Here is an 18,100-nt window from a genome sequence, read left to right on the forward strand (position 1 = left end):
TAGTGGTGGAAATGTGATCACTCAGTCAGTCAGTCACGGATATTTGCAATTATAGGTCCGGCGTCGCTGTTGCATTGCAGCCAAAAAATGGGATACAGGACTTTTGCTTTTAGTTAAATACTTTTAAAATGTAAAATAGTTTCACTGTTTTTTAACTTTTACAAAACAAGCATCACCATTCTGTGTGCGCTAGGAATTATGATTATGAAAAGACCGCACAACCTGTTGTTGATCTCAAATAAATACCTTCTTCGTATCATTATAACAGTATTATTATTGTTAATATTATTTCTAATGTTGTTCTTTGAGGCCTGAGCTCCTACATGTACCCCTCCCTCTCTGAGAGCCGAGTCTCTGATCGAAAAGGCAGCAGACTTATTAAAGGTCATGTAAACATACTGACGGGAAAACAACAAAATCCAGGGTAAACAGCCACCAGAAATAGTCACAAGTGACCCCCTGCATGGCGGACGGGGGAACTCTCTAACAGTTTCACTCAGTCTGCCTCACGCTGAATCACTGGTAAACACAGTCCACTGAGTTCATGTGGAGTCTATTTTTGTCTATCTGCTCCAGTAGACTGTTGCCTCCGGTGAAACTCTGCTGGTTTGAACAGACAGACAGACAGAGGACAAAGAGGGAGGGCTGAAGGAGGAAAACAACTCCTCTCACCTTGACTTGTTTTTGGTTAAACTGTCGGGAAAACAATAGAGACGGACTTAGCTGTTACCACATGTTTCATGTCTGGAGGAGGGGAGGGAGCTGTAAAGTACTTAGTCATCACAGTGTTTTCTTCATTTCAGACCTGGGGGCAAGTTGTCGGCAGCAGCTAAAGTCCCTGCTGCATCTAATAAACAACTGAAAATCTGCTTTTCCCTTTGTTGTGCGAGGTTGATTTCAGGCCTCTACTGAGCCAGCTTAAGGTGAGAGGGAGGAGGGATAAGGTGCTGACGCTGGTCTCCTGGCTGAAGGGGGAAAACTTTAGAGGAACAACAGGAAACTGATGTGTCACATTAAACGCATCCCACTGCAGGAAAACAGGCCTGAGCCCTGCGAGGATGTAAGTGAGTGAGAGTTAATGTGGCTTAGCGAACATCTGATGACTGCAGTGATGTTTTAATGTCGGGACGTGGGAGCGCTGGAGCTCCACCACATTAAAAAACAAGCAGCTGCTGAAAGGACCAGTTTGACTGAACGTGAGGATGCAGAGCTGCAACGATCTAAAAGTCATCCGCCTCTATTGTGAGGCATTTTATTCAAGTACATCCTAATTATAGAGTTAATCAATAGAGGATTCACTGATGCCAGGTCCATTGAGCAACTCTTCTGGAGCTTTCGATCGTCTAGCAAATTCTTCCTTAGCTTAGCTTCAACTATAAATCCATGATGACTGGACAAACTCCATGAGAGAATCATATGTCCAAAAGTTTTTACAGTTCTTCCTCTGAGGACCATGAATATCTGCAACAGATTTCACGATACCTAACATTTGTGGAGATATCTCACTCTGAGCCTAAAATGTAAAATTTCTGGTGGCTGGAAAAAGTCAGGATTCATCCTCTGGGGACCATGAATGTCTGCACCAAATTTAACAGCACACTATCTAATTTGTGGAGATATCTCACTCTGAGCCAAAAATGTAAACCTACCATTGGCTCAGGATGAAAAGTCAGGATTCATCCTCTGGGGACCATGAATGTCTGCACCAGATTTCATTTCGATTTCCTATCTAATATTTGTGGAGACATGTCACTCTGAGCCTAAAATGTAAAATTTCTGGTGGCTGGAAAAAGTCCAGAATTCATCCTCTGGGGACCATGAATGTCAATCCACAGTTGTAGTTGCTCAGTCTGGACCGACCGACAGAGCCAGTGACATATAACATGATTAAACATCAAAAATAAGGGCATTGATTTCAGATTCCAGAGGCCCTTTGTGATTCAGTCTTCCTGTCGATAAGTGGACGTGTGCTCTACCTCCCAGGCTGGTTATTTGAGGTTTATTGGAGCATTAAGTGCTGACTGTTGGACTAACAGAAGGTAGCAGCATCTGTCCCCCAGCGGCCCCAACTGCTGACTAATCAAATGGTCACAGCAAACCTGAGTCAACACGGGTAAAGACCTCTAACACACACACATACACACACACACACACACACACACACACACGGGCAAACACAACCGAGGGTATACAGGCTGATTTGATCTTCTCTGAAAAGTTCTTCCTGATGAATCACAGCGGGTTCATTGTGCACCTGCTGTCCTTCATGGGGTGTTTCCCGTTCATGTCAACACTGTAAAAACTTTTTTTTTTTGTGTACGTTTCACCAAATTCCTCACGCTGCTCCGTTCCCCTATACATTCAGCTAACGTCAACCACCCTACAGTCATTTGGTTCAATGATTGATAGACTGCCAACAGCTTTGTTGCCTTGGCTTCAGAGTTACTCGCCTGTAGAAAGCACTTCTTATATCAGCATATCAACACGATGCGCCAACAGAGGAGTAATCGTTAGGAGGAATGATGCTGCCTCATCCTACAACACACAAACCTCACCTGTGTAACAGTGGCTGCATCAACAATTAATTAGCAGGCTGCTCCTTGTGATTACTGGCGTCTTATGTAAAGATAAAAGCACTATTGTGTAAAGACGATGGGTTCAAGTGATGGTTAGAAGGTCCAGCCGCCTCAAGGAAACATGAAGCACACACAGGAAGAGGAACCGTCTTAAAATATCGTGTGTTTTCCAGCTACGTCTGCGTCTTCTCTCCTTCAGTAACGATGCACACGCCATTCGTACTGACCACACACAAGCGTTTCCACTGACTGAGCAAACCGAGGTGAAGTCATGAGACGAACACAGAGACAAAGGGAGGTGAGAGCAGCTGTGGGGGGGGGTATGTGTGACAAACAAACACGTACACACACACACTTCACACCACCAGAGAAACCACAAGCTAACCGTGGGAGAGCAGGCTGTGCTGAACTGATCAACACTATCAAGAGTTTCACTAACAACTGATCCACAGCGTAGAGGTGCAAACTGTGAGACGCTGCGTATGTGCAAATGAAACATACAGCTAATTCAAACAGGGCATGTGCAAGGTGACATATTCACGCAGTTTTAATAATCCATATTGTGACTTGACGCCTCCTCCCTCCCTACGTGACGGGTCTGTGGCAAGAGGAAAATGCCTGGTCCTTATCTGCGTCGGCTCTCATTGTCAACCCTGAGACGTGCGGCTGCAGGAGGTCACGCCACGTGAAATTCCTCGACACACTCTGGGACAACACAAAAATCACTGCCGCAACAAACCGCAGTCTCAGACCAATCTGTCCGAGGTCGAGTTGCATTCTGGGTGATGTAGGTGCCGGGTTTGTGATAAGGAAGAGGACAATTATTCTGGTTCTGCTACATTGATTTTTGAGTATTTTCACTTCTCTGCAACAAGTACTTTTCATATACAAAGAAAAACTTGAGGAAACACAGTGAATGCAGATGTTTCCATACACTGCATGGGAGGTCATGACCTTCCATTATCAAAACATCTGTTCACCAGACTTCAGGAATCTATAACAAAGAGCAGTGAAGCTGTTCTCAGGGCCTGTGGTTTAACAACACTTCCTGACATCATCTGTTAGTTTCTCTTTTAAATTGCCATATACTGTAATGTACATGTTTTATTCTTATTTCCTGCCACGCTACAGGTTAATTATTCACAATTTGTCTTCCTTGTTGAGGTGATGTTAGATTGTATGTAATAGTGGGGAACAAATGACTCTCACTAACCGCATAAACTAGCTGCTTGCACTGTGCACGACCTGCATTGTTCTTCTTGTTCAAGTATTAAATCTGTAAAAAGAGGAACTTTGAATTAACCACTTTATTACTAAAGGGCAGATTTCACCTTTTCACTGTGACTGTTGTAGCCTCATATTGGGTTCAGCTGAACTTCAGAGAGCATTCCTTCCACAGGATGAGGATGCGGATGGATTAGAAACACGTTACAGCCAATGACTGTGGCTCTTGTTTTAAGATAAAACATGAACTTTTATTTTAATCTGATCTCTTTTTTTTTTTTAGAATCAGACAGAAAACGGCTCGAGTTTTTCTCCACGGTGTAAAAATGTCCACAGCGGTTTTCAAACAGGGCTGGTAGGACGATGCTACGTATCTGCACATTCTTTACCCTGAGGCGAGACAAACACATCGACTTCACTGTGGGTAAATAAACACAAAAACAGAGCAGGTCGCACCTTCTTGACCTGATTACAGACTTCTCACAGCTTCGGGTAAACACCAGACCTGCTGAATTAACACCATTTAGCAGGTCAGAGAGTGGGGACCTGATAGTGATGGGTCACTGTGGAGCCGGCTGAGTCAGTATCAAGAGCTACCCAAACCTAATCCAATCAGATAAACAGACGATGAAACAACAGCGCATCCTCGGCTTTCGTTCAGGGCAGATTACAGGCAGATTACACAAACTGTTTCCACTGACACACTCACAAAATGAGGATTATCAGTGCGTACAGACTTACAGTAAGACGGCAGCGCCCTCAGACAGGGTCAGGGGACGGTGTGAGCGAATGTGTGATGAAACCGTTAAAAAGGCTTCATGTGCACAAATGAACCCCGGCGAGGTTTTCATCACAAGAGAAAACAGAGAGAGAGAGAGAGAAACACACACAGATACACGTTCAAAGAGACAGAAAACACCTGTGTGATAATCGCTGTGCAGACTGGAGGGGATGAATGTGTCTCATTCACACATCGATCCGCTCCCTGGCAGTGGACGCAGCTCAGACACCCGACTGATGAGGACGACAGTGACGATGAACTGTTGCTGTGTTTTACCTGACCTACATTTCCTGCTGTGGCAACGATCGGTTGCTGAAGGAACCAGAGTCCTCGTCTGATTTAGATTTTCCAGGCTGAAGAAATATTCTGACATAAAACAAACTAATAACGAGCGGCTGAGTGCATCCGCTGAGTGCGTCAGCTCCCTGCATCACCTTTGATCACAGACAGTCGAGGACAGACTGAAATAATAATAATGATATAACTCTGTTGGTTTGTTGTGCAGGAGCACTTCATAGCTGCTTATGAAGCCTGCCACCTCCGTATCGACTCATTCTCCACAAGGAAATCCCAACAGCAGGATCAATATGACTCCTAGCTGCTCCTTTCAAAGGTCACTGTCCTCAGTAGGACGTAACACCTCAGCAATATGAAGGAGAGCTGAAGAATACGGAGCAGCTTTCCACTTCACTGCTGGGAAAAAGAAAGATTTGGTGCACTAGTTTGTGTGTCCTTCAATCTCCTGTAATTCCACCACACCCACACAGGGTGAAGTACCCCTGAGTGGTACAGTCAGTGTGTTGAAAGGCAAAGCTCAAAGACACTCAGGGCGTCGTCACGCACTGTTTCCCTATTAACATCCCATTCAGACTAGGTGTTTTTGTGAAATAGTGGGTGCAAACAGGCCCGTTAGCTCTTAGATGAGCCGTTTGCAGCTACTTTGCATGACAAACATGCTCATAGTAGCAACAGTAAGTAGTGGTGATAATATTTGTTTAGCACGTGATGAATAAGAATGACGATAGTCATCAAGCAAAATATGTAATTTATCTCTAGTTTATCGCATTAAGTCATTCCTCTGATAAAAGTGTTATTGCATAAAATAAGTTACTGCCAATGATGCTTTGAGTTCAGTCTTGGAGGAAGTATTTAGATCCTTTCCTTAAAGAGAAACACTGATTCCATATGTGAAAGAAAAGTTGCATAAAGTTGCATAAAGCCTTTGGTGGTAACTATAATAAATTAGTAACTATAGCAAATAAATAAAGTGAAATAGAAGTTTAAAGTAGCAAAAACTGAAATAATCCACCTTCATCTAATAGTCAATACCCATGTGAATGCTGCCTCACCTGGTCTTTTGCACAGGTACGAGTAGAAGCCCTCAGATTTGAGCATGATGAGCAGGGACCCCCAGCCGAGCAGCACGGCAGAGAAGAGCAGGTTCTCGATGACCGCCGTCACCGCCATCCACCAGCGGCGGGAGAAGGCTGTGGCCAGGGAGGGAGCCATCTCAGCTGGGTGTGAGGTAGCGGTTCAAGGGCCTGACTGGAGATAAAGGAGGCTGCTGGAGCCTGGATTACAGGAGGGACAGAGAGGAGGTGATGATCAGGATGTTTTCAGATAATATGAGATGCTTAGGATTCATTGCTTGTGTTGATACTTTATTATACTTTATTATCCCTGTATATAATTATATTTATAAACAATACTATCACTTGAATTCACAATAAACACCCTGGAACATTTACACTTCTTTGTTCCAGCCTGATGATGATGATGATGATGATGATGATGGTAGTGATCCAGAGCCACAAACAAGAAAACAGCTGAGGCCTTTGAGGTGCACAAACCCCTGTCATTAATATTAAACAAGCTCCCGCCTCCTGACATCTCTGATTGGCTGGAGGATTTAACATGCCGTCTCCTATTGGCTGTCAGTGACATAGCTGTGCAGCAGCTACACGTGAGGTTGATGTAGCGTTCAGCCCCTGTGGGTGGGGGAGATTTTAGAGGGGTCTTTAATGCTAGAAAATGTGATGGATTAGATTTTACATAAAAAATTCAAACTTAGAGCTTCTGTGTTACATGTCAGACACAAATTCAACAAATTAATTATCTCCAGCTCTATAAATTTTGATTTAAATGACTAACTGTTTTAAAAAATGTCTCCCTTAATTTGGTGATAAAAAATACTTCGACTATTTGCTGGATTTGTTCTTTGTTTGCATGAAAACATCAGTGTAAATGTCTCTCTGTTTAAATTAGCGAGCGTCGAGGGCGATAAAGCCACTTTGGTAAAAAAAAAAAAAACAACACAAAAACAACAACAAATGTTGAGTTTACAAAAACACTGCGCTGCACTTGAACGCAGCGCGAGTTCCAGCCGGTTCGAACCAGCGCGGCGCGAGAATCTCGGTGTGGTTCGGTCGTCCGCTCTGATTCGCTGTTATTGTGATGTACTTACAGTTAATACTTTCAACTGCGTCTGTAATTAGGCTAATTACAGCCAATGTGAGGAAATGAAAAATATTCACACAAAAAAACAAAACAAAACAAAAACATGAACCGTTGTGTAAATATAAACGTCACCTAATTTGATTAATTCACGAATATTACAGAATAAAAGACCTATTTATTTATAACAAAGTAAATAAATAATGAGCTCTTTTATTGTGTAATGCTGAAACTGTGAAGCTTCAGATGTTACATACAAACACACAGTGTGACCTGACTTGAATCCATAATAGAAATTACATGTGTTTTTATATTGTATTCCACTGTTATGTGCTAAAAACATGTGGTGAAAAAACTTAACGCCCCCCTTTTATTTTGAATGACAGTCGTGTTTTTGTAAGAACATGAACTTGATGCCCCCCCCCCCCCCCCCCCCCCCCCAGCTGTAAAGGACCAGGGCAAAACAGAGCTGCAGAAGATGATGGCATGACCAACACACAGTCCTGACATGTTTTTTTTTTTTTATAGCAGCAAACATCATCATCACCATCATCATCATCACTGAAAACAATAAGACAAAGTATATTGCGGTGAATGAGGATCGGAGCTGGAACTGGTCTGAACTGGACTGAAATCATCCGCACAATACCCCCCACCCCCACAACCCCAATCTGCATCTCCATCCCCTCCTCCCTGCACAGAGTCAAGATGAACAGAACATGACATACACCTTCCGGTTAACACTTTCAGAATAATGCAACTTGCTTTTATAAAGCACAATATAAACCCCACTACAATGAGCAAAAAATAGGCTATGAAACTTTATAAGCAGCATATTAATAAAAGTGATAATGATCCATATTTGATCATGCATTGACACCTTCTGAGCGCGAACTAAGATCCTGAACTCCCTCACACACTTTCCACTAGTTGAGCCGATTTGTGCTGCTTTTATTTTGAAGGCTTCCGGGATCAGAGTGATTGCATTTCAGCAGCTTGACGCACATCGACGCAAGTGGCGCTCAGCTGTTCGGTATCAACAACAGTGCTGGGAGTTAGCGTCACGCTGCTGAAACAAAGACAGTTAACTAGAGAACGAGTGACAACAAAAACAGCGTCCGGATACAAAGAACAAGACTTTTATTCTGTCGCCTCCCGCTGTTTCCGCGGGATCGCGCGCGCGTTTTCATTCACAAATTAAATCCTAAACTTTCACACACAGACAACTGAACTGCCTTCATCACACCCGAGCAAAACATATAAAAGGAAACGGAAGAAGTGATCGGTCAATGAAAGAAACAGCTGTAACAAAATTCATCTAGTGTCTAGTGTATTTGATCCAGTCACCGATGATTGATCTGCAGTGAACTGATCACAGCAATGATCAGAGGATAAATGACTTATTATAATAAAAGAGTGGTGGATGTGAAGTTGATAACAGTGTAACAGGCTGATGCAGCTTCAGTTTCCTTAAACAAAGAGAAACACGGACAGGAAAAGAGTCTGAGTGCAGGACAACACTAATGCTGCTGAGATGAATTATCCCTGTATGAGGCGCGCCAACATTATGAGTCAGCCCGTCCTCCAGTGAAGTGCAGTGTGGAGCATCCTTTGGTGCGGGCAGCCTACCTGTGGTCTGTGTGTTCAGCGGAGGGGGGGGGGGGATCAAACACAGCCGCTCCGTCCCTCAGTCAGATCCGGTTCTGCAGGTCCAGGTGTCCTTCGACGACAAACGCACAGAGGAGCGGCGTTAACTCACGTGAAGGATTCCTCCGTGATTTCTTTGACTCACTGTTTCTTCTCTCATCCCTCATTGCTGCCGCTTTATAGCAGCGCAGAGCGGTGCACAAACAACCCCGCCTCCCCATTGGCCCGTGGCTGAGCTAGAGACCAGCCGCAGCCAATCAGAAAGCGCCAATATTACATGTGTGTTGTTTCTCAATACAAGAAATTTTAGTTGGGAAAACAGGTCGGCGAGGTTTGTTTGGACACAGACTGAACAGCTGATCATTGTGGGACAAAATAGCTTTTATTTTGAAACACAAAAGAATGTATTAAATATAACATTACAGAAGCTACAGTTGATTATGGAGCTATTATAATAATAAAAAGCCAATAAAATCAATAAACTTTGGCACAGGGGGAAATGAGGAATGTTTTCATTTGAAATTTACTGTCATTCATTGTAATTAACAGCGAACAGGCCTGAAATGGTTGTTAACACGAGAAAATGATGGTGCAACAAAACCATTCTCTCTGTTTAAATATTCCCAAGAGAGAAGCTCTGAATCTGGAGTAAAAGTCTCAAAATAAACCTGGGTGGATCTTTTTGTTCTGATTCGACAGTTTAGTGAAGAAACTGTTGCACAGTTGAGCCTGAATTCTGGTTTTTCTGTGTGTAACAAAGGTCTATAGGATTAACTGTATATAAACACTGCTACCACACCCATAATATACTGTATGTAGGCTATGGACTCTCCTGTCAGCGCGTGACGTGACTCACTGTTTACCTCCAACTTCATGCCTAACTTGTAATTCCTAGAAATACAGGAGGAGAGGAGGTTCTCACATGGTCCAGTGGAAAGACCATCTGAAAACAAAAACCACTGGAGTCGTCGTTCAGACCGAGGGCGACACCTGCTGGACGCGGACTGACACACCGGACTGAGACCAGTGCACGAGCATCTGAAAATAACCACTTGAGTGAATCTACATCTGTTGATGGATTAGTGCACATGACCTCCAGGTCGAGGGCCCACGGGGGCGGGAGGCCCCGGAGCCACATTTCTCTTAAAATGGTGAAATCTGACATTCTTTGTAGTTTTCTGGAGGACGATGATTTACTTACCTCGTTGAGGGTTTTTGACTTTCTAGAAGAAACTGGATGAAGGTTTTTTTTTTAACTCTCCTTTTCTTTACTTTGCTAATCTCAACAGTCAAGGACTGACTTCATTATCATGGTGTAGCATTATATCTTTTAGTTTTGTCTGAATAAAAACATAAAGAAACATGCTACTACTGCAGTTGTTGGCCTTAGTTATTTTATTTTATTAATGGTTTTTAAATCATATGTATCATTAATGTGTTTTTATTTTGTGTTTAATGTTGTATCTTTACGATATCCAGTTTTTGTGGTTACAACTTCCTTGATAATACCTGTGCTTTAAGAAAATATAAGCGGCATTTCAAGGTTTTTTCTAAATATTTTGTAGTGTCCTATAATATCTATAATAGGTAGTTACAGACAGTAACCTGCAATATGTTGCAGAAATGACTGAGAGCAGTGAATTTCAGGCCTCGTTGATGACGAGGGTCCTGCTCCTCTGTAGGAGGGAGGGCCTTTAATGTATCTGAGCCCTGGGCCCTTTGTCTCATTATCCATCCATGGACAGTGTCGCTTCAGACAGACGAGGCTTTTCTGCTTTCTATTTTGATGTTAAATGAGAATAAGTTGAGTCAGTATCTCCTTGTAATTCTGATGGACTCTCATACCCCGAAGCTTTGAAACTAAATGATCTTCAGCAGATGGATCGTGGAGTTGTAGATATTCAAATATCCGTTTATCTGATAATTTAAACTCGCCCTTGTCCACTTGAAAAGGACACAAGTCTCTGGTAAACACCCACACACATCTGAACAGGAAGGAATAAACACCCAACAGCCTTTCATCAGTTTGTATTTACTTTTCAAATTTATTTTTTCAAATCTTTAGTATCTTTTAGTGTGTTGGCATAATTATACATTGGTTTGGGGCACACAGTGAGTCAGGACTGATAACAGGAGTGCATCTGTAAATCAACAGACAATAGACTTTGGATTTGGTTTGAATAAAGCTTATACACGCAGAGAGAGCGAACCTTTAGGTGCTGCTGGGAAACTTCTAGAAACAGCCAGACGACCGTCGTCAGCCAACGACTAGACTCTGTCAAGGAGGTATTTCTTTTTATTTCCACACAAACCTGTTGTATTGCTATCTGACAAGGCACGTGAACATGTTAACGAACAATACTAAAAGCTTCTTCTCCCCAAAATGTTTCACATCATCAAACCTCACTTGGCTTGAATCTCTCATTTATAACAACACAGAACAAAAACTGTACAAAAACTTCTCCCTCCTGGAAAAAAAAAAACCAAACAAACAACATAACATTTATAATAATATCATATAAATCATACACAGAATCAGTATAAATCAACAGGGTCTTTGGCTAGTATAGTTTAACTGCAGTAAGCACAGTCCTGCCTCGGCATATTGCACCCGCCTCGCCACCCAGAGCCACACGGAGAAAAAGTTCTGTCATTGAGCGAGGCCTGGAAAAAAAATAAAAATAAAAAAAATCTTGGAAACATTTTGGAGCTCCTCTCAAAAGTTTCAAGAACACAACTTTTTCACCGTCAGTCTTTGGTCTCACCTGTAGGCTTGAAATGAGTTAGGGGTCAAGGGTCAGAGATAGGTTTTAGACCGACAGATGTTGGTCAGTAGGAGGCTTTTAACTTGAACCGGAAGATGCATGAATATTTTACTGTTGTCATGTGCTTTAATTAATATTTTATAGTGTTGCATGACAATTCAGATGCTATTACGTTTTTTCTACCGTTAAAATTCTGCAAAGAGCTCTGAATGCTTATATTTTCTGGCATTAAAGGAATAGTTTGACATGTTGGGAAAATTTACTTCTGCACTTTTTAGCTAAGACTTAGATGAGAAGATCGACACCACTCCTGTGTGTTTGTGTTCAGTATAAGCTACAGCCAGAAGCTTCTTAGCTAGCGTTAGCATAAAGGCTAGCAACAGGGAAACAGCTTTTCAAAAAGTAATAAAGTCTGTTTACCAGCACCTCTAAACCTCACTAATTAATATATTTTTATTAAACATTAAAGTCTTGTTTGTTTAATGTGTACAAAAAACAAAATTGTGTTGTTTTTTTAAAGACATTTTCACAGAGCCAAGCTAGCAGTTTTTCCTCAAAGCTAAGCTAGCCATCTCCTGACTGTTAGCTTCATACTTAGCGCATAAACATGAGAGTGGTATCAAACTTCTCATGTAGCTCTCAGCAATAAAACCAATAAGTTTATTTTCCCTAAATGTAAAAGTATTTCCTTTCACAAAAGTTAAAGTTTATCTAGGCACACAGCTGTTAGCAGCTTCAATCTAAAACCACTGTTTTTGGCCGTAGCAAGCACTTTAGCTAAATCCAGATTTAATATGGCTTCAAATTGTGAGATTTAGTCCCACGCTATGGTCTCGATCCTGTCTAATAGTAAAAATGGAGAGATATATGATATAACAACAAAAGAAATAATGGCTTTTTGGTGAAATTAATTCAAGAATATTGATCAGAGACAGCCATCCCACCACTTAAGTCTCAGAGTGACAAAAGCTAATCTTCTCTAAGACAGAAAGCAGGCAGCTTGAAGATAATGGGAAGAGAGGAATCAACTACAGATGGAGAGAGAGAGAAATGCTGGGGCTTTCTCAGTATGTGGTTCTGAACAATGGAGGTCGACCGTGCAGGCGGCTGCTTAGAGGATGGCGGGTTTCTATCTACACTGAACTCGACTCATTCTTGTGTTGAGTGTCATGGTTGAGTTTTACACGTCAATGTACATACAGCTCTGGAACTAAATCAATAGGAATAAATTAGTCAAAGGAGGAAGGAACAAGCACCTGGTGTCGAGGCAAATGACCGCTGCGTTCTCTCGTCTTTCTTCTCACCTTTCTCTCGCCCTTTTCCTCGCACGCTCCCTTCACTTACTTTGTTCATTTTTTTGCTGCATTTACAGAAGCTGATTATTTAATGCAGTGATCAGCTTTCTTCTTATTCAAACACTATACGAGTGCAGATTTTTGAATTATATTCAGTAGTATATCCAGCTATTTATTTTGACTTAGAGAGCCAGTCGTGACACCATTTGATTGAAAAGTTACTCTTCCTCGTCCCCGACCCTCTCAACAGATATCCTACATACTGTCAGCCTTGTTCTACACACCTTCGTGCTTCAATAACAAGCCATTCGCCCCAGTTAGAAAAATAAGGGTCAGCAAGACAATCAAGTCTTCTAGTCGAGCAGAGAAAGTAAACAGGGGGGGAAAAAAAGAGGCAACAAGCAACAACCCACCCTGATTTATCTTTTTCTCATTGTTGTCTCTAATTCTGACTCTTCCCTCATAATTTTGTTGGTCATGTTCCCAAATAAAGCACAATGAACACACAAGGTGCAAGAAAAATGCACCACAATATTTGTTATTCCTTGGCCTCGTATATAAAATCAGAATATTCAAACAGCAACAGTATTAATCCCAAAAATATAATATATAAACATAAATATATCAATTAGTTTTGCTGGATTTTTTTTTTGTTTGTTTTTTGTTTTTTGTTTTTTTTAATTGGAAGCACATGCCACCTGTGGAGTGACAGCTGGCATCTGATTGGCTTAGGCAGAGCGGGGGTCTGCAGTCATGTGATTGGAGGATGGGAGAGGTCAGGAGTACGTAGGTTCCTGGCATGTGGGCGTGTGTGTTGTGTGTGTGTGTGTGTGTGTGTGTGTGTGTGTGTGTGTATGTGTGTGTGTGTGTGTGTGTGTGGCCATCATCTTGAGTTCAGTCTGGGAGCCGTCTGGAAGAGATCCAGAGGAGAAACATGTCAGGTCAGAGGTCAGAGGTCAACAGAGCGACTTTGGACAGATGCAGGAAGTAACATCACGACAACAACGATCCAGTTTCTTCAGTCATATCTCGTTAAACACAACACTCGACGGATGAGGCTTTTTTATTAGAATTAAATATTAAGCAGATAGACTTTAACAAGCAGCTTCCACACGGACAACGAGCGAGTTAATACATTTTAATTAATTTTTTTATGAAGCCACGGGGGTGTGGAAGATTTTACAGAGCTTGACTGTAAAAATTAGATAAACATTAGAATTTGTTGAGAGGTATTAAACAAATTAAAATTTTTATCCACTTGGGTAAAGTGAAATAAGATGTAATCCCAAAATGAAAAACTCAGCGTCTTACTATGAGCAGCAACCGCAGAGAGTGATGTCACATGTTTCTGTGCACCAATCAGGATTTAGAATTTGATTCAAAATCAGACAAAAACCTCTGCGGTTGTTGTTTATGTCGCTAGGCAACTGTCAATCGAAACAATGAGCTGGAAAACCAAAACAATGAGCTGAAACAGGTGAAAAGACTCTGTAGACCGAAGAGCCTAGTGATAACATAAATGACCTCTTTCACTTTAATCCATCAATAATATAAAAATAATAATAATTGCAGCTTTAAATACTGTTGCAAAATATCCATTGGATGCTGTGATCAAACATCCTGGTGGTAAACAGCATAAATGTTTCAGTCGAAACCTTTGTGACGTGACTGATGAAGCTGAGGATGATGAAGTCCACTCACCACAGACAAGTGTCCATTCTTAGCCTTCGCCACCAGTAGTTCTGATCCGGGTGTGAAGTCTATGATCCCCTCTTTCCCCTGGCCAACTGTAAACTTTATACTGGAGGAACAACAGAGGGACAGTTAGAGCCTGTTCCTGCTTTGAACCACCGTCCACCTTCACAGAGAACAGAGCGTAGGAGTGGAGATGTATTTTTAAGGAGTGTTACAACACTGCACTTATTAGCATTATGCAACAGGCTGTGCTTCACGTCCACGGTGGTAATGTAACACCTCCAGTGTTTGTGCTGTGCCTCTCACCTGCCCTGGTTGATGTTGATGCTGTTGATTTTCTCGGCGCAGATCGCGATCTTGGTTAAAGTCTCGATCACATGGTCGCTCTGCAGAACTACGTCTCCCTGAGGGGAAACAGCGGAACAGACACACACGGTGAAAAACTCACACATTCGCGTAAAACTACAGTAAAGTTCGCGGCCGTCACGTCCTCGGCTTCACCTTCTGTTTGTTGTCGTCACTGGGCACGTGCAGAACGAACAGGCCGTCGCTGAGGGAGCTGACGGAGATCCCTGCGGGGGATAAGGACAGTTTAAGCTTCAACACAATCGACGTCCAAAAATAAAAATAAAAAACACAACCCCCTTAGAAAATGACCTCTGACCTTTCAGGGCTCCGTACTCGATGCGCTGCTTGAGTTTGGCCTCCTCTATGATAACGGCGCTGTTTCCGGTGAGCAGCAGCTGACGGGGTCGAGCTTTGTATCCTTTCCTGTCGTACTTGGTGACTGGCACTGCGTACTGCGAACAGACGGACGAGGGTCACAACACTGTCGGTGAAGAAACCCTCCACCTGTTCAAAGACTTCGCTCCACTAACCTTCATCTTCTCAGCGCCCAGAGTCTGCAGCACCTTGGGGTTGATGTCCTCGCCGTCTGAACAAGAGGAAACACGCTGTTAAAATCGTTTTTTCAAAGCCTGTGAAGTCTCTCTGGTGTGGTGGAAGAACATCTGAGTCTTACTGAGTCTCGTGCTGACGAACAGTTTGGGAACGCTCTGTGGGTAGTTGTCCTTCTTGTCCTTGAAGATCTCGCTGGCGATCATCTTCTGCTCCATCTACTCACACAGAAATGACGCCAGTGAAGTGAACGAAGGAAGCAGCGAACAGGGAAGCATCACAAAGAGGACGTTACATATATTCACCTGGTGCTTCCACTCGGGACTGATCTTCTTGCAGTAGCTCCACACCATGTTCTGCATGCACAGCTTACGCAAATGCTCTGACGCCTAAACACACAGACGACACTTTCAAAACACTGCTGGAGGGAATCATGTTTTGTTTTTGTTTTTTTGCCACAATAAACCTTAATTAAATCCTAATTTGAGTTTTTAGTTCATCTTCAGTCTCCACCTCAGAGAGAGCAGCTGGAGGTGTCGGCCAGGTTTTGTCCAGGACGTTCTTCGGCAGGTTCCTGTGCAGGTTCATGAGGAAGGAGTAGCGAACATAATCCAGGAAGTACTCGTTCTCGGGGCAGCGCTCCTTGTGGCGGTATATGAAGCCCTTGATGAACCTGAGGGTGAGACGAGGGAAAAAAGGATCTGAAGAGGCGATGTAAACCTGTTCATCTCCTGAGGTCTGGAAAACAAACTGATGGTGGCCATCGTGCTTTCTTAGTCAGGTGTATCTGTCACACAGTGGGCGTCTGTTGTCGTATACCTGCGAATAGTATCTGCGGCCTGACGCCTGCGCTGGGCCCTCCTCCTGGCCAGGATGCCCCTCCACCAGGCCTGGATGGCGATAGCTGCAAAGGTGCATCATAAAACATCATAACTCACAAATAAATACTACGACCACCTGGATTCTCTGAAGATGTGAGAGAGTCGATGTTTTCCTCACCTGAAGTTCTGAGTTTCTGGTATTTGGTCTTCTGGCTGTAGCCTCTCCATCCCGCCTGCAGCTTGGTGGCTGTGGCGGGAGAAAGCGCGACGGGAGATACAGTTTGAAATCTATGGCACGACAGTTGTGATATAATAATAACAGGTAAAATCAGCCACGTCACGACTCACTGACTCTTACCAAGACTGTGTTTCCTGGTCTCTAGAGCGTCCTCGGTGGCAAACAAGGTCTTTGGGAAACGGATGAAGATTTTGGATCTGTGAGGAAAAAAAGATTTTACGTCAAACTGATTTTATCCAACACAACGACTCAGAGTGCAGAGGCAAGGAAAAGCAGAGAGAAGGTGTATCTGTACAGGTGTGTGTGTGTGTGTGTGTGTGTGTGTTTCTGACCTGCCCAGTTTGTACTCCTCCGGCTTGTATCCCAGGTGTTTGACCAGTGTGGCCACTCCGTCCGCCAGTTTCCCCTGCCAGTTCGGCCACGTGTCGGGACACAGTGACTTGTACCTGCACAGACACAAACACAAGTTAATACTGGAGAACTGGTTTTAGGACTAAAGTCTGATGAATCCAGACTAGTTCCCTGATCGGCCCGTTCACCTCATCGCTTCATAACAAGGAGGGGCAGGATGAGCTAGAGGATCGTCCTGGGAACGGAAGTCAACCAGTCGATCAGCAGAAAAATGACTGATTAATGGTTTAAAAGTTATTTTTCCAAAGTGATAAAACAATAAACACTCTGATTCCAGCCATTCACTGTTTGTCTTTCCTGTGTATAAACAGAAAATCTCCTGGACTTCGGTCTGTTGGTCGAACAGAACAAGGAGTTCGACAGATTCACCTTTGGTTTTTAGGAAGTTTTTCGGACATTTATTAGAATTGGCAGGTTAATCGATAATGAAGTTACTGTTTGTTAAAGTCCTGCCACGGTTCAGTCCGTCCAACAGTGGACAGGTAAACACAGCTCACTGCTGCAGCTGAGGATATATATATATATATCTATATATATGTCTGACTTTGTTATTCAGAGCTGGGAGTGAGCTGGTGCAGGATTAGTGTCTTCCTCAAGACTCATCCTGGGACTTTAAATCATCCTGTTCTATAAAGGAAACAGGAAACCAAATACCTGTTGCACCTGGAGGAACAACACTATCGCTACAACAGCAGGTATTTAATAATTAAGATTGTAGGGATTCATTCATATTGAGGTGAAAGGAATATTCTTCCATTACTCTCATTCTCTTAAAGAAATATCTGTTACATTCATTCGTTCCTCGTAGGTAAGTCAGTCAGCACTGGGTCCGACTAACTTTACTTCCTTACGTTACTCTGAACTTTCTCAGCTCAGTTTTGTGTATTCTATGTTTTATCTATTTCACGAAGAGGATATCGATCATCATTGTGAACTACAAACACAAGAAAGTGTGTGTCGTGAACACGTCCTCATGTTTCTGCTGTAAGTTGTAGTAAATCATGACAGGTGGAGAAACGGAGCAGTATCTGGTCACCTCTGCAGGAAGACCTCGTAGCGTCGTCTGTAAGCGAAGCCGGCCCTCCTCACCCTCAGATTCTCCATCAGTCCCAGGTACTTGACCTGGTGACGGATCAGCACCTCATCGAACCGACCTGGGGACAGGGAGCAGAGGGAGAGCAGGGCAAATCAGAGCAAATCAGTCTGAGTAAAAAAAAAAGAAAAGAAAAAGACGTGACGACCGTTGGACAAAATGAACCAGAGAAAACCAGTAAATGCTAAACAGCGGGAGTAGGA

At 42.9% G+C, this 18,100-nt stretch overlaps 2 protein-coding genes across 5 annotated transcripts in view; both read right to left on the reverse strand.

Annotated features, from left to right (window-relative positions):
• Positions 1-8,866, reverse strand: part of LOC130168071 (large neutral amino acids transporter small subunit 4-like) — a 31,184-nt gene extending 22,318 nt beyond the window's left edge. For both annotated transcript variants that reach the window (XM_056374652.1, XM_056374651.1), the window contains exons 1-2: positions 8,665-8,866; positions 5,931-6,152 (exon numbers count right to left, since the gene is read on the reverse strand). In XM_056374652.1, the coding sequence (XP_056230627.1) occupies positions 5,931-6,090 (160 nt within the window). In that variant the 5' untranslated portion in view covers positions 6,091-6,152; positions 8,665-8,866. The remainder of the gene's footprint in view (positions 1-5,930; positions 6,153-8,664) is intronic.
• Positions 8,867-10,698: 1,832 nt separating this feature from the next.
• Positions 10,699-18,100, reverse strand: part of LOC130167526 (unconventional myosin-Ic-like) — a 57,168-nt gene continuing 49,766 nt past the window's right edge. For all 3 annotated transcript variants that reach the window (XM_056373793.1, XM_056373795.1, XM_056373794.1), the window contains exons 19-32: positions 17,841-17,958; positions 16,726-16,839; positions 16,514-16,590; positions 16,334-16,402; positions 16,154-16,238; positions 15,848-16,007; positions 15,640-15,723; positions 15,459-15,552; positions 15,316-15,371; positions 15,102-15,237; positions 14,939-15,009; positions 14,744-14,841; positions 14,444-14,543; positions 10,699-13,652 (exon numbers count right to left, since the gene is read on the reverse strand). In XM_056373793.1, coding sequence (XP_056229768.1) covers positions 13,626-13,652; positions 14,444-14,543; positions 14,744-14,841; positions 14,939-15,009; positions 15,102-15,237; positions 15,316-15,371; positions 15,459-15,552; positions 15,640-15,723; positions 15,848-16,007; positions 16,154-16,238; positions 16,334-16,402; positions 16,514-16,590; positions 16,726-16,839; positions 17,841-17,958 — 1,289 coding nt within the window. In that variant the 3' untranslated portion in view covers positions 10,699-13,625. The remainder of the gene's footprint in view (positions 13,653-14,443; positions 14,544-14,743; positions 14,842-14,938; positions 15,010-15,101; positions 15,238-15,315; positions 15,372-15,458; positions 15,553-15,639; positions 15,724-15,847; positions 16,008-16,153; positions 16,239-16,333; positions 16,403-16,513; positions 16,591-16,725; positions 16,840-17,840; positions 17,959-18,100) is intronic.

Source organism: Seriola aureovittata, chromosome 4, assembly GCF_021018895.1.
Source record: "Seriola aureovittata isolate HTS-2021-v1 ecotype China chromosome 4, ASM2101889v1, whole genome shotgun sequence".
NCBI lineage: Eukaryota > Metazoa > Chordata > Actinopteri > Carangiformes > Carangidae > Seriola > Seriola aureovittata.